General features: G+C 37.1%; 1 protein-coding gene across 3 annotated transcripts in view; it reads left to right on the top strand.

Annotated features, from left to right (window-relative positions):
- Positions 1-16,260, top strand: part of RIT2 (Ras like without CAAX 2) — a 213,165-nt gene that overhangs the window by 75,203 nt on the left and 121,702 nt on the right. For all 3 annotated transcript variants that reach the window (XM_031507344.2, XM_021538919.3, XM_077790111.1), the window contains exon 3: positions 948-1,021. In XM_031507344.2, coding sequence (XP_031363204.2) covers positions 948-1,021 — 74 coding nt within the window. The remainder of the gene's footprint in view (positions 1-947; positions 1,022-16,260) is intronic.

Genomic DNA, 16,260 nt, shown 5'->3' with positions numbered 1-16,260 from the left:
GTTGCTGATGGTCTCTGCTAGGGCTCAGGACAGGTCCAGCTGGCTCACTGTGGTTAATGACATTTCTCAGGTTCAACAAATGCACTTGTCTTGTCTTCATCCCTCAGTGCACTTCCAGTGCAGTCACAAAAACCACTCAGGCTGCTCTGCATGATTGTTCAATTAAAGAGCACAGATAATTTCCAGACTATTTCAAGTATAAACATGGGACATTATCTACACTCCTTTTAGTCTTATGAAGAAAATACAAATGCTGAGAGGGGAATGAAATAGAAATGTTAGGAAAACAGCTTATGCAAATAGTAGTTAACTTTTTCTTTTTTTTATTCTTCTAAATTTAGTTGACAAAATCATGAACTAAGGGAAGGGTCCACAAAGGAGAGTTTCTCCTCCTCTGCCAGGATCTGTGATGAGTTTAAGGATGCAGATAACAGAATTTATTTTTATAAAAATTATTCTTGGCCTTTCTGAAGATATACAGAAATTTAAATGTTCTGACATACCTGAGCCAGGACCCCGTTCAGCCACAGGGAGCCTTTCCCAATAATTTAGACAATCTTTAAAATGAAAATATTTGCCAGAAAATCTCTTTGAATGTGTCATTGTGGTAAGTAAAAAAGCACTCTGTTGAACAGCACCAGAACAACACTTCTGAAGCTTTATGACCTACGTAACACTTGGGATCTGTATTTAAACAAAGGGAAATGTTTCCCTTTTAAAGAAAGGAAAATATAATTTTTGTATTTTGAGGTAGTGTGATGGAAGAGACTTTCTTTTACTAATAGTTTGTAGTGGCAAATGGATTTCAAGAAGGAACTTTTGAAATAAAGCAGTGTTAGGTCAGATTGGAGAGCTTTTGAAAAGCCTACTCCAAACTAGCAAAGCTGTTTCATTTTCCATTCTCTGAGCCACTTACATGCTTAAGCAGACTGCATTGTGTTTTTCAGAGGATGCCTATAAAACTCAAGTCCGAATTGATGATGAACCAGCTTATTTGGACATTCTAGACACTGCTGGACAGGTGAGTAATTTTCCAATGTGAATCATTCAATCAGAGATAAACTCAACAATTTTAACCTCAGAGGTATGGATCAAAGTGCTTAAAACAAGGTTCCCTATTCAAGCATAAAGGAAGCAGTAGCAGAATAACATAGAGGAATTAACAAAGGGAAAGTTTAAAAGAATGCTGCAGTATAGAACGGCAAAACTTCCATATCTTATCAAAGGAGACAGACAGGCTGAAATGAACAATAGAGAAAAAAATAATTGTTTCTTTTTCTCTTTTATGCAAGAACATCTATGACATTAATGAAATTAATAAATACTGTCTTGATTGTTTTATGTTTTTCTCATTCTTCCTTCTCTATATGTATTACAGGAATTTTGTGACTAAGTATTTTGTTACATTTCATCTTCTCCCCACATTATATCTATATATCAAATGCTCACCCATAAGGAAAAGACCTTAACACCAAAAGTAACACACAGTGTTACTTATGCAGGTTTCCCAGAGAAATTGTGACTATCCAATGCCTGGAAGTGTCCAAGGCCAGGTTGGATGGGGTTTGGAGCAACCTGGGATAGTAGAAGGTGTCCCTGTCCATGGCATGGGGGTTGGAATGAGATGAAATTTAACTTTCCTTCCAATCCAAACAATCCCGACTCTGCCAATTCTATGACAGTGTCATAGAATTCTATGCCAATTCTGTCTGCCGTGCGAACATCAGCTAGGGAATTAAGCTTCATATACAGTAACAAAGAAGAAAGAGTTAAATATAATAATTTTCTCTACCTGACTCAGTTCATTTCCTTTCCACCTCAAGATATTTCTACTGTTCAAAGTCCTACCACTTGCTGATCTTTTCCTTAGGTGTGTCTTAGGGTCTGTTTGAAGGTTTTTGTAGTTTCTTGAGTTTTTCCACAGTGTGTTTGCACCTCATGCAGGAACAAGACAACCAAAAAGGCATTTCAACATACTTAAATAAACAAGGAAATATTTGGGAAGGAAAAACCTTGTAACCTTGTTCTCAGCTTCCCAGAGGTCTGAATGCAACCAAGCTAGACACTGCAAATGGTGAGGAATGAAGTCTTCTGCTAGAAATGTAAAGAAAGTTCAGCTATTGTCAGTCATTTTCATATGTACAATTTTTTCATGATTTTTAAAAATTTTTATCATACGAAAAGGCTGGAACCAAACCTCATTTTTAATTTATGAAAGGAGCACATGATTGCCAAGGTTATGAATAGTGTCAGAACAAACAGTTGCAAGGTAAGAAAAGAAATCAGAATAATTCAGTCAGTGAAAGGTGGTGAGCACAATAATACAAAAAAGTTGGATCTTATATCTAAGTTTTATCTCTATTGGGAAGCAAAAAATCCACAATATTAAAGGTCCATGGTGTGTAGTGACCAAGTAATGAAATGTGGTGCAGATATTTCATAGAATCATAGAATTTTAAAAGTTGGAAAATATCTTTAAGATCATTGAGTCCAACCATTAACCCAGCACTTCTAAACCCACCACTAAACCACATCTCCAAGTGCCACAGACACGTGCTTTTTAAATCCCTCAGGGGACGGTGACTCCACCACTGCCCAGACATCCTGTGCCAGAGCTAGATAATCCTTTCAGAAAAGAAATTTTTCCTCATGTCTAATCTAAACCTCTCCTGTCCTCTTATCCATTTCTCTTTGTAACAAGCAGAGGTGTGTGCGGAACCACCACACTCAGCGGATTTATCATCCCAGGCCATTTTACAGCCTGAGCATAGCTATTTTATTTCTGTTGAAATGTTGAAATGAATCAACCAAGTTGATTTGATATAAATTCCCCTGTTGTTCCTATGTAGATTTTCATCACTGAAACACGTTCCCAGCATAACTAGGAAGTTCTTTCCACTTTCCGTCCCCACAATTTTTCAGGAGCTGTCCATTCTAAGTGTTCTGGATTTAGCTGCCTGCCTTTGTAGATGTCTTTAGATTTGTTGCCTCTCTATCTGTACTCCACAACTCCAGAATAAATCAAGACCTAATCCAACTCCCATTGAAGTCAGCAGCTGAAATAGGCTCTTTCTTCACAGAGCACTTAATGGTGCTCTCACTGAAAATCACAAATTCTGCTATGACTTTGGTGACACAGGGTAAAAATCCAAAGCACCCATTTGTGCTGCTGCTGACGTGTGCCTTGATGATACCTAGTTGTTTTAATTCCCCTTGGTTTTATGTCAAATTGGAGATGGTGTTACAGCCTCTAAATCAGGCAGTGGAAAACTCATTTGTCTGGGTGTCCTCACAGTCATAAATACTTCATCATCAACTTTGAATAATGACTTTAATCTCTTCAGAAGATCAAGGAGCCAAAACTGTGATTCATCCTTATTTGGGAAATACAAGAAATCAATAGCAAAATGGACTAAATTTAATGTATTTTGTTGTGGTGCTGGAGGATGTTTCAACAAATATGTTTCTCCTTTCCCTTCTGTACCTATGGACTAATTAGGAATTTCAACACTGATCAAATTAACTACTAATAATTAACACAGTTTTAAATTGTCAAATCTAGACTTAAAAACCCCACATGTGATTTTATACCTGGCACCGCATAAAAATTTTAAATACTTTAACTGACAGATCCTGTTTGAAGCCTTTAAAACATAAATGCTGCTTCAAAAATACATTTATGTTCTCAACTTTCTGAAGTTAAAAAATACAACCCAACATTAAAACTATGTGAAAACCAGGAACATTAATAAACTTGCTCATATAGTTACTTATTTTTCTCGTGTGCATATCCTTAGACACTATAACATAGAACAATTTCTCATCTCAGGAAGTAAATTGATGTTACATGGACTCTAGATTAATATTTTATACACCTTTTGTGCTATTCCAATACTGTTTTTCCCCTGAAGGCAGAACAAGAGGCATTTTCTTAAAAGATATAAGGGCTGGTACAAGCAGTTATGCATCCCTGAGCTCACTACACCTTCTTTTCACCACCTTCTACACCAGCCAGCTGGACAGCCTGTGTTTGCTCACCCCATTTAGCTTCATACAGAATCTGTTTGCTTCAGAGGATTTCAGGAGAAGATATTGATGTAGCTCCTGGTAGCTGGATTGTCATAAACAGACCTAACCTGACTATCCCTACCAAAAAATCTTGTAAATGTGGTATGTTCCAAGGAAATGGACAAAAAAATTGATGTTGGTATTCTTTTTCAGTAGCACAACTGAATCTGGAAGAAGCTGCCAGCAATTCCTTTGGTCAGTTATCAATGATGCCTTTGGCTCTTTAACTAGAAGTATTCTCAACACAAAACTTTTCTTTTTGCACCTACACTTCAATTAAAAAAAAAAAAAAGATAAGCAAATAAAGACAAACACATTAAATGTGAGATTAAGATAGTATTTATAAAAATGAGGAAGTTTTTTTTTTTGGCTTTTAACTCCCAAGGCTAGCTACAATATGGCATGTGGAATATGTAGGGCAAACTGCATGGAAATCTGCAAATACAAATTAATATCCACAAAGATAGCTTGAAGTTCCTTGTTCACCCATATGGGACATTTTTGAGTCACTTTCCCAATGAAATTCACCCATGTCCACTGAGTTTGGAAGTGTTGTTGGTGGACATAATTGTGGGATTTCCCTTTTCTTAACCAATGCACTGTAAAAATAATCTGCTTTTACATTTAATCTAAATTGACTCAAACTCTTTGGTTTCCAGCAAAATTGCAGGTGAAAACTAAAGGACATTCAGCCTTCAAGCACAATATTCTGCATTCAGTTCCCCTCACAATTATTCTCAGAGAGTGACAACCCCCAGCTGCTCCAACCGTGCACAAAAAGCCTCCACACAGAGTTATAGAAACCTTCTGTTCAGTCATTTATGCTTTCTCACCTTCCCTTCTAGCTTAAAAATATGTTGCTACTTCTGGAGCCCAGAAGTATGCTCCTCATGGAGCACCGCAGCAGTTATCTCTCCTGCTGTATTTATAGGCTGTTGACTGACACAGGAGCTTTTATTGTTACCACAGCTTTCCCCTGTATGACACATTACCCAATCTCTCTGTGTAGACCTCACACCAAACAGTAAAAGAGCAGCAGAGTTTCCTTCACTGAAAAAACAATCTGATTTGATATGTAAAAGAGGCAAAAATTGTTTTCAGATACAAAGCAGGCAATTATGTGGAAAAATGGGTTTCTGTACCTGTCAGTGAGACAATACATTCTGAGATTATTGCATCAATTTTTGTTTGCTAAAATGTGAGCTTTTTATGATCAACTTAGTGCACCAGTATATTTCCCAGGTGTAAGTCAGAGACTTGAAAAATGGGCCCTAAAATGTGATAAAATGCCATTTCAAGGAGATTTTCCTTTGTCCGGAGTTGTGTGCGCATGAATTCATTTCCAGGCAGACAGTTTTCAACCTGACAACAACAGTATTCTCTGTACCAAAATCCATCTCCCAAATTGCTAGCAAATCACAGGACATGTTTATCCTGCCAACCTGCAGGACTATGATTCTTGCCCCCTGCTTCAAGCTTTGAAGAGGAACTGTATTAGTCCCAAGAGCCCTTCAGATAAACACATTTACTCAGACTAAACACTGTAGTCTGATGATTCACTCAGGCTGTTATCTCGGACCCCTCTGCTTATTATCTAAACATGTTGTTCTAATCCTGAATCAATGGAAGTGAAATCTCAAAGTACACTAGTGCAGCTTATCTCAAGGAAATGTAAAATGCCTTTTTGGAAGTAATTATGTCTTAATGGGCCTTTACAGCATGTTCTTATAAGGGTAAAATAATTTTATTGCACTTTCTGCTAGGTACTCTAGTGCATAAATGAAATCCATTTTATTTTTAAAGCATAAGGATACTGAAGTAAGTAGCAACTATTAACACAGTGTATTAAGTGAGAAGAGCATTAGTTTTATTTCCTTTGTATGTTGTTCCACAGGCTGTTGAAAACATACTTAGAAAGTATAAAATCATAACGCTGAAATTTTCCTGGGATCTTGAGACAAGTTGTTCTGTACTTTCTGGGAAGAGCTAAAATGTCTCCCTTGACCTAGTAATTTTATTTGCCAATGGACAGATTGTGGAGAAACACTTATTTGGCACAGCTACAGAGTGGAACAAACAGTTGCAATAAATCACAGATGAAACTGTGGACCTGACATCAGTTTTCTTCAGATCATTGGCAAAATATTCCTTGATTTCAGTAGAAAAAGATCTAGGCATATGCTGATAAAAATTATACAACCAAGGGAACAACAGGCAACTGGCAGCCAAGAGTCCCAATTTCCTTTTTCATCCCTTCCATGGGTGAATCATGATACAATAACAGTTAAGTCAGTTTGTATTTCTAGGCCTGCGTTTATCTTCCTGTCAAACAGGTGCAATAAAATGTTGCAGGGAACAAGCATTTAGGGTGAACATCAGCATTTATTGAGTCTGACAAAAGTGATTGCCTGCCCATTGCTACCATTCCTCTTCAGCAAAGTCAGTGGTAGTGGTTCCATACTGCAGGTGGTGGAAAACTTTCCAGTGTTTTCTGTTCTCTTTCAACGTCTTTATTTTTTTCACTTGAAATGCCTTCCTACTCACTGTTCTTCATCTTTCTCTAACTTGCAGCTTTCAAAACCAGATAAATACATAGTGATGCTGCTGAAAGTTTAAATATTTTTCTCTTTTTAATAAAATAAGAACATATAAGAGGAGAAAATATATTATTACAATTTTTGAAAAAAATTGGAAAATCTTTTTTTCTTCTTTCCAAGCCTTTATTTGTAGTATTTCTTGTGGGTTTTTAGTTTTGTTGTTGTTGTTGTTGGGGTGGTTTTTTTTTTTGTTGGTTTGTTTTTGTTTTTGTTTGGGTTTTTTTTTTTTTTTTTGTTTTTTTTGCTTGGTTGGTTGGGTTTTTTGGGGTTTTTTTGGGGGGGTTGTTTTGTTTTGTTTTGTTTTGTTTTGTTTTGTTTTGTTTTGTTTTATTTTATTTTATTTGTCTTTGAGATGGTTTTGGTTGGTTGTTTTTTTTTTTGTTCTGCTGTACAGAAAATGACTATAAATACCTATAATGCTGTATGGAAAATACCTATATAAACACATTCTATATGAGTAAACTTCATACATGTCCTCCATAAGATTATAATAATGTAGCTTTTCCTTTTCTTTCATCACTGGAAAATATTCTTCACTTTTTCTTTACACCAGTGAATTGTACTGAAGTACTTTGAAGTTCCAGCAGACACTGCACATACTCTAAGTGTGTCCTGATTTCTTCATAGATATGTGACTGTCCTAGATAGGATTTCCATTTTACAGAGGTTTTCTATCAAAAGCTACTTGTTACCAAGCAGTCGTACACAAACCAGGGACACCAGTGGGCAGAAAACTGAATTCTACCTCTATCAGTTTTCACAAAGCTCACATCATAATGATATTTCAAAGACTAAAAAAATTGGCTTGAATGCTGAGAAAACAAGCACATATTACTGCACCACATGGTGCCCATTTTCCCTGAACAAATGACCAAGAAATGGTTCTTTTTGCAGAGCAGGGCTTTAATGCTTCATAGGAGAAGTAGGTTACCCCCAAAAAATGATATTTTCAAAATTAAGTGTCTTTTATGCAACTCTGAAGCTTTGAATGGAAGTGTCTCCAGACAAAGCAAACAAAAGCAAAAATTATACAGTGTTATGGAATCATCCAAACATTTCACTTGCTAAACCACATGAGAAGGACTGCTGGAAAAAGCTTTCAAAAAATGTAAGTTTTATTTCCTCCTAGCAGGAAGGAGAATGGAAAAACCTAAAACCAAGTAATATCTTTCAAGCTGGAATTTCAATAGTTTTGCCCCAGAACCTGGAAGTGAAATTCCCTCCCATCAAACAAACAAACACAAAAAAACGCCCAACAAACAAACAAACAAACAAACCTTAGCAAATTTTGAACTCCATTGCTTGTTACCTTTATAATCTGAGAAATGTTATTCCATAAATCCAGATTTTTCAAAGAGGGATTGATGAGCAAAGTTGAAACTCAATAAAATAATCAGTAAAAAAAAAAATATTTTCTCAGAGTTTTTTCATTTTTTTTCTTAGTAAGCTATATTTTTGGATATATGTTTTTCTCACTTCCATAGATGTAAGCTTGCACAGCTTGCATAGATTTTTGTGCCTGTTTTTTAATTTGTCCCTGTTGGATGAGGAGAATAAATTTTTGTCGTGAGTGTTCCGTGTTGTTATCAGAGCCGTGGGATGATGGGAGACAAACCATGCCAGGGAATGATCTTATCTTCTAATAAGACAAAAACTCAAAAGTTTAGCAGTAGCTACATTGAATATATCTGTGTCAGAAATCAATGTGGTACCTGACTAATACCTTGGACAAAGCTGAAGGAGTCAGACTCCTCTAACTTTTGGACATGCAGATGAGTTTTGGCCCTGTGTAGGAGAGTTTTGGTGTAACTTAGAAGTTATTCAGTGTCTTTCAGGATCATAAAATCATGGAATGCTTAGATTGGAAGTGGCTGTAAAACCCCTGCCATGGGCAGAGACACTTTCCACTATCCCAGGTTGCTCCACACCCCATCCAACCTGGCCTTGGACACTTCCAGGGATAGGGCAGCTGCAGCTGCTCTGGGCATCCTGTGCCAGGGCCTCACCACCCTCACAGGGAAGAATTTCTTCCCAATACCCCATCTAACCCTGCGCTCTGTCAATTTAAAGCCACTCCTCCTCCTCCTGCCACTCCATGCCCTGTTCCCAAGGCCCTCTCCTGTGCTCTTGTAGCCTCCCCTGGAAAGTGCCACAGCATCTCCCTGAATCCTTCACTTTCTCAGTTGGATCTGCTGATCCAATCAAAGTGCCTCATGATTTATTTTTGTAGAGCTCTGCCTTTGTCCTCATGTTTTCTGTTTTTTTTGTTTTTTTCCCTGATACAATAAAAATTATTCAGAAATATTTGTGTACATGGAAATGAAAAAGCATGCTGGGAAGTCACAGGGACATGACAACTCAGTCCTTTCGTGTCACAAGTTCACTTTGTAAGCAATTCAAAATCCACGCAGGATTGTGGCACAGGTATTCTGCATTTGCTTTGGCAGTGATTTATGTAGTCCCCAGGGAACACACCCTCAGATAAACATTGAGCTAAATTTCAGTTGCAGAAATTAGTGCACTATTGAATAAATGTTACAAAAGTCTAAAATAGGCACCCTGCAGATTGCTCACTTCTTCATTTCCCTCCTGTTCAGGTTCTCAGATTAAATTATATCTCTGCTGATGAGTAGGACACAGGGGAGGGAAGAGAAAAGCCTGTATGGTGGAATTTTTAAGGTTATCATACTTGTTAGGGAAGTTATCATGAGAGAGCATATATGCAAGCCAGAATATAATTTGCAGTCATTTATCAGAGCAATGAGGTGTCTGACTCCACAGCCTCCTGGTTTACTTCTGCAAGGCTGCACAAGGCCTCGCTAGGGATGGTGGCAAGAGAAGAAGCTGACAAGAGCATGTCTGAATCTCTGCAAAGCCCTTGCTTACAGCTGCAGGCATTACCTCTTCACTACTGGGTTGTCTTTTTGTTTCTTTTAATCTCTGCTGTTCACCAAAATGTAATTACCAAGGTATTAATTTTTCCCTTTAACCATTTATGATGCATTTGTGATAAAAGGTGAAAACTGGCTCTTTTTTTGCATATCAATGAGAATGGGGGAGAAAATATTGTGTAGTGCATGATAAACCAAATGCATATGGGAGTTTTAGAGGCAGTTAACAACAAAGATTTCTTCAGTGCCTGCATTTGGAAGAAAATTGCTAATGTGTTTATCCCTCAGAGAGAGACCTTTAGCATGAATATGAAAGAAAAAGGCAGTTCTCTGAGTTAGGGAATGTAGCACTGAGGAATTTTTACTGGCATTGTGGAGAATTGATATGGTGATTTCATCCATATTTAGGGATGAATAAAATGTAGATATCATCTCCCAGGTAGGTGATGGACTGCATCTTTTCATTACTGCACATGGCAAACCATCTTGGGAAGAGCAGGATTAATAAAGTTAACAAAAGCACAGTTGCAGAAAACTGGCAAATATATTATCATGTGGAAGCAGGAGGGCAATTAGAGTGGGAACACTGGGAATCTTAGTGAAAAGAAGCTGTATCTGGAGGGAGAGTCTGAGTGCCAGTGCAGGTTATTTACTAGCTCCTCAGTAGAAAGAATGGTCACTCAGTGATGTTATATTTTGTGGTCCTGAGTTATTTTATTGGAAGTTGCTCAAATCCGTCTTTTTCTCCGCCTTATTTCTTTCCCTTTACTTTTTTTTCTATCAGGCTGGTGTGGCTCATTCTTTTTGCATAAGTCATGATGCAGGACATCTGAATACAGAATAGTGAGTGCATATAAAGTGCTTTGCAGTTAGGGAAGGAGCAGTGAAATTGTCATCCATCAGTGCTCAGGATGCAAAGGAACACTGACACCTGTTTTTCACAAGGCTTAGTCCTGCATAGTCTGTGACTGAGAGCAGTGCCAGATAGCATGGGAAGCAGTATTGCAGCTGAAAAGAGAGGGGGATCCTGAATCTATAAGCCCACTTGTGGGAAACAACATGATTTCACTGTGAAAATAGGTCGTGTCTAACAATGATTTAAAGTCAATAAAAAAATTAACATCACAAATCCATTATTTTCAGGCAGGCTGAAAGCTTAACATACCAGTTCAGAGCCTCAGACTCATTTGGATGAAGATGAGAGCAATGTCATAATGAATTACTCTGACTGAGTAATCCATATTAGGAAACTGCTATCTTTATTTTTAATTAATTTATCTTTACATTCAGAATATTAGTTGTGTATAAAGTCTCTTCTGTATTCAGAGATAAGCGATGTATTAACCAGTGGGAAGGAATCCATCTCTTTCTATGAGAATACATTAGTTTTTAGAAAGAATCCTAAACTGAGGTATAATGCAGCATCATCTCCTTTCTGGGACTGAAGACCTGTTTCTGTAGTAAGCAGGTTTCTGCTAAAGAACATAAGTATAGGGGAAATTAGGAGGGTGAAATAATTTTAGAAAATTTTCAGCAAAATTTTGTGGAGATAATGAATGTAAATCTATGCTTGAATTTCCTAATCAGTGTGTCTAATTGTTTCTCTTAAGTTGCTGATCATCCATTCAGTTGACCTGCTAAGCTTGGACAATCTTCTTTCCCATAGGCAAGGTCTTGAGGTGCTGTCAGTCACTCTGCCCAGGTGAGCTAACCTGGAAAACCCCTAAGAATCAGCAGCTCAAAAGTAATGCTGATATTTATCACAGAAATGGATATCATACCTATGTCTTCCAGAAAGAACACCTGTCATGAATATTCTTCTTCTGTTTCCCTTTCCAGGTAAATAAATTAACTTAAACAGGGGGTTGCCACCTGTCGTCTAAATTACAGATTCAGTGCCTGTCTGAGCTTTATCCTCGTACATTCCCAGAGTTAAGAAAAGACTACTGATTTGGTACAACGTGGAGTTTGTAATATTGCCTTGCAAGGCAATCAGATAAAGCTGAGAAAGCCATTATTCTGCTGGGAGCTTGGACTGAATCTTTTTATCTTCATGCTTCTCCCATTATCAGTGATTCATACTTCTCCAGTCATGTGCATTTTGTCCCCAGTACAAATTCACAGAAGAAAAGGGATATTGCTGTTTTACAAGAGAAGCAAGAATTCTTTCCTGTAATTACAAGGCATGAGACACTGACTGATCATTAATCAAGAGGCTGATTATTTTAATAATACACTGCAAGCTCATGGGCTAATTCTCATTTATACTAATCTCACTTTGAACTGCTCCTGAATCATTACAAAAATGGGCAAAAAGGGTTGTGAGAGATGGGTTTGATGCTCAATTAGAGCAATGTAGAGACTTGACGAGGAGAGGAATCTACCTCAGTCCTCCAGTGTTTAAGCCAGAGCTCCTTCATTTTCTTTGGTCTGTCTCTGAGCTGTTACTCAGCTCTCTTCCTTCCTCCCAGTCCTGTGGCAGATGGTTCAGGCTGGTACAGGTTGCTGAGTACCACCTGCTGCAAATTTTTCACTGTCTTTTTTCTATGTAACTCCTTTTGTTGTTGCTGTCATTTGCAAAGGGAGGCTGGAAATAAGAGAGAGGCAAGAAGAGAATGTGAAGTGATGTTGATAATGTTCAGTGCTTTTTTGTTTTCTGCTGTGTCATTGCTGAGAACCTGTGGCTGGTGCAGGCAGGGCTCCTGCGAGGAAAGGCAGCAGGCTGGGAACTTTGGCTTCTGTGGTGGAAAAAATGTACTTTTATTATCACATAATGTTACTCAACCCATGCTGAAGAACAGCATTTACCACTGGTGAGTGCTGCGAAGGGAAAAATGCTTTAGCCTTAAGCATTAGATGCTGCATTCTCTTGATCTTTTCAGCTCCACTGGAAATGAAAGAGCCTCATAGAAGCGAAAGGAAAAGTTTAAAATGGAGAGGAGGAGTAGCCTTATCATCCAAATGTGTGAAGGATATGAGTGGGCAGGACTTGGCTGATACTGTGGACATCAGAAGCAGGGCTCTCTATTTAGGCTCTGTCAAGATAGTAAGGGAGGTACAAAAGAAAAACACCCCTGTCATCTTAACCACTTCCCTGAGGATCTGTTGAGTTACTCTCTGGAGTTTGTTGTATCTCTCTAATGACTGTAGAGAGAGGGACTTGAAGACTAAATAAAGAGATGATGCTAAATTTAGAATACCTGACTACCTGTTTCAGGAGGCAGAAACCACATATAATAAAGATTTTTGCATCTAGATTAATACTGTATTATGATGTTTATTCAATATAATATCCAGTTAACATCTTATCTGGATGTTTTCTTATTTGAAATGTAACTGCTGCAGGCTTCTTGCTGCTTGCTATTACAAATAGGTTTTAAAAAAATACTTTTTTCCTCCTCCTCCCTTCACAAAAAAAAAAACCAAACAAACAACAAAAAAAAAAAAAAAAAAAACAAACACAAAACCACTAGAAAGTCCATGAAATCCAGATAATTATCACAGCACTTATTACCAGTGTACTTTCAATAGGTAAATCTATTTCAAGAGGTAAAAGAAGAGCACACATTATGACAAGCAGTGCCAGGTGGATGATATGTAATCCGTACAAAGTCAACTGTTGTGCTTATGTGTGTAAGAGAACTTACTATCAGAGAGATATTGGAGATTTGCATTTTGGCTTTAAAAAGGATTTGCTGCTAAAAGGTAATATTGTACTGTATTGGCAAAAAAATCAGGAGACAGAATAAAATTTCAACTTACTTTTAATAAGAAGATTCTGAGTAAACAGTGAAGTTTCACTTTATTTTTTTTGTTTTAATTTTTTTCTTCTCTCACTATTTGAAGATTTTTTTCCCCTTCCCCCTGCATCCTTTTTGTTAATTTTATCCTTATTTGGTTTTTTTGCCATAGATGAACAAGAGCCTGCTTGTTTGCAAGAATATATCCTATCCCTCAAGTGTTCACTATAAATGTGAAAAAAACCAGTTAAAAATAAGAACGACCCCTGTGGTAATCAGGGACACAGTTTTGATTAAGAACATCTGTTAGCATATTCCTGGTTTTAAAGTCAAGCAGAACATAAGAAAAGAAGATATAGAAAGTGACATTCTTCAAACTGTGAGGCTGGCCTCCCTGGGGAGACTCTGACCTCTTCTAGAGATACAAGCCAAGATCATAAAAAAAACCAGAACAGACATCAAAATGTGTGGAGTGTGTGTGTAGTTTGAAAAACATGACACCTTCGCTTCGGAGGTGCCACATCTTTAAATTTCTAAGCACCACACTTCTGAGGAGTATGGGGAAGGACTGCACTTGCAAGCTGTGTTTACTGCTCAAACATATCACCACACAATGAAAAAGAGGGGCAAGAATGGCGACCTTTTGCTCATTGCCTTGTCCATTTTTTTCTTTTTTGTTCTTCTCTTCTTTCTCTTTTATCCTTTTTGGGGCTGTCAAGGCCATCTCTTAGCTATGTGCAACATGGGGATCTGGGAGATATGGCTTCACTTTAGAGCTTTGCTGATGTGGGGAGATGCTGTTTCTAAACAACTTCTATTCTGAGTTGCATAAAAGCTTTTCTAACCCAGAACTCCTTCTCCAGCATTGTTCGGGAGGAAATGCTTAGGGAACAGCAAAGAAACAGACTGGCTTTGCTGAACTTTGTTATGCATCATTCTAGACTCCTTCAGTCAGCAAGGCAAGGTTATTCTGAGTTGAACATGAGATCCTGATTTATGTTTGATAATAATACATAGACCAACCCTTCATAAAGATCAGGGTATCTGAATGTATTGTGACTTTACTGCTCAATTACTTTGTTTCCTCTTCTGGACAGATTAAGATACTAATCTTATTTGGAAAAGATTCCGATCTCTAATGAAAAAAACCCAACATACAAGCTCTATTTATATGTTCATTATAACAGCATGAATTTTAAAATTAATTTAAAATATTACTTTTTATGAAAAAATTCTCTTGCTCTTTATGAAATGTGAGATAAGAGATTATCAATCAAGATGAAGGAGAGAAAACAGAGGTTAGGCATTTTCTTTTTAATAATTTGTTTTCTTAAAAGCTGATAGGAAAACCAAGAATATACAGGAGTACGAAATATGGAAGGTGTATGGAAGTATTTCTTCAGTGTGAATGGATTGGATTATGAAAAACAAAGTGTTGCTAGAATTGAAAATTTTGAGACATTAAAAGGCAATGAGATAGGTTTCTACAGGTACACTGGCAACTGCACATAGGTCAGGAAAAATGTGGGGCTGCTTCTGGAACAAGTGAGTGTCCTAATGATGAGGAACATGGATTGTACAAATGCACTCAAGGCTTCCTCTCTCCCCGTCTTCATAAGAAAGCTCTGCTCTTATGCCTCCCAGGAAAGTTTGAGGAAGAGAGAGACTAGAGGGGGATAAATAAGGGAGAAGTGAATCAAGCTGGGTGTAAGCAGTTCAGTACCACAGGATGAGGTATCCAAGCATGTTGAGGAAGTTCCTTGATATCATTGTGAGGTTGTTCTGATACCTATGAAAAATCACGTCAGATGCCTGATTACTGAAGAAAGGCAAATATGACATCTCTCTAGGAGCAACCTAACCTCAAGAGACTTTTTTGTCAGTGTTCTTCAACAACAGGTAGAAATATATAGTCTTATGAGGATTAGTGGAATTTTTTTCTGCACTGAATTACACTGGAAAAAGAAAAGGAAAAAGCTATGTTGCTTTCTTTCAACTTTAAGAAAAATTCTGTTTTGTTTCTCTCCAAACTTGATGCTTGTTCTCAAGTATTGCATCTCTTAAGAAGAATGATGATTTGGTTTCAAAAGAGTTTTTACCACACTTTTAATTTAAGTCCTAGTCATAATACACAAGAGAGTACTCAAGATTGATGTCAAGCTGCAAAATGCTGTAAGCATGACAAATCTTCACGTTAATTTTTAGAATTTATTTTCTTTTGAGGGGGTGTGATTTTCTTCTGTCTTTTCCCCTTGGCATTTACTGACTTGAGAATGTTTTGCATTTTCCCTTTACTGAGTAGAAATTTGTATCCAGTACAATTCCCGAATGATTTTAAGAGGGCCTTTTTACAGTAGGAGAATATTAAAGAAGATATTAGTGTGACAGATGCCCAGCTTATTTTATAAGTGAACCAGATAAAATATAAAAATAAAAATACTGAAAAAATCTGTAAAACCTTAGGCTTCATCTCTACACCTGAGTATTCACAAAACACAGGTGAGCTTGGGTTTTAGTTCTGGTTACTGTAGATAAACATGAAAAATGAAATTTGGAGTAAGACTTGAAAATTAACAAAGAGATATCATTTCTTCTTAGTCCTTTGTCTTTTTTATATAATATGCATACAGATTTGCATTTTTAGCAAGATTTTAGCATATGTATTGATAATTAAATTTATTCTTTCTCTTAGTATATATTATTGTGTTGAGGTTCTTGGTGAAAAGGAAAAAAAAAACACTTCTTTTGAAATAAAAAACCAGGCTAATTTATGTTTGATCTTGAAGTCCTTGTCTTTGGAGTTGTTTGATCTTTGGAGTCCTTCCCTTTGCCAAGGGAAAAAAGCTGAGAAATTAATGTCAACATCAAAAAATTGCAATGGAAATTACTAGCTGAGTTAAGAACAGAAAGACAATTCTATGTCCTTAATCCAGTTTGCACAAAATATTTAATGCCTCTGAAAAT

This window comes from Lonchura striata, chromosome Z, assembly GCF_046129695.1.
Source record: "Lonchura striata isolate bLonStr1 chromosome Z, bLonStr1.mat, whole genome shotgun sequence".
Lineage (NCBI taxonomy): Eukaryota > Metazoa > Chordata > Aves > Passeriformes > Estrildidae > Lonchura > Lonchura striata.
The sequence above is the reverse complement of the archived record's forward strand: the minus strand, read 5'-3'. Positions and strand labels throughout refer to the sequence as shown.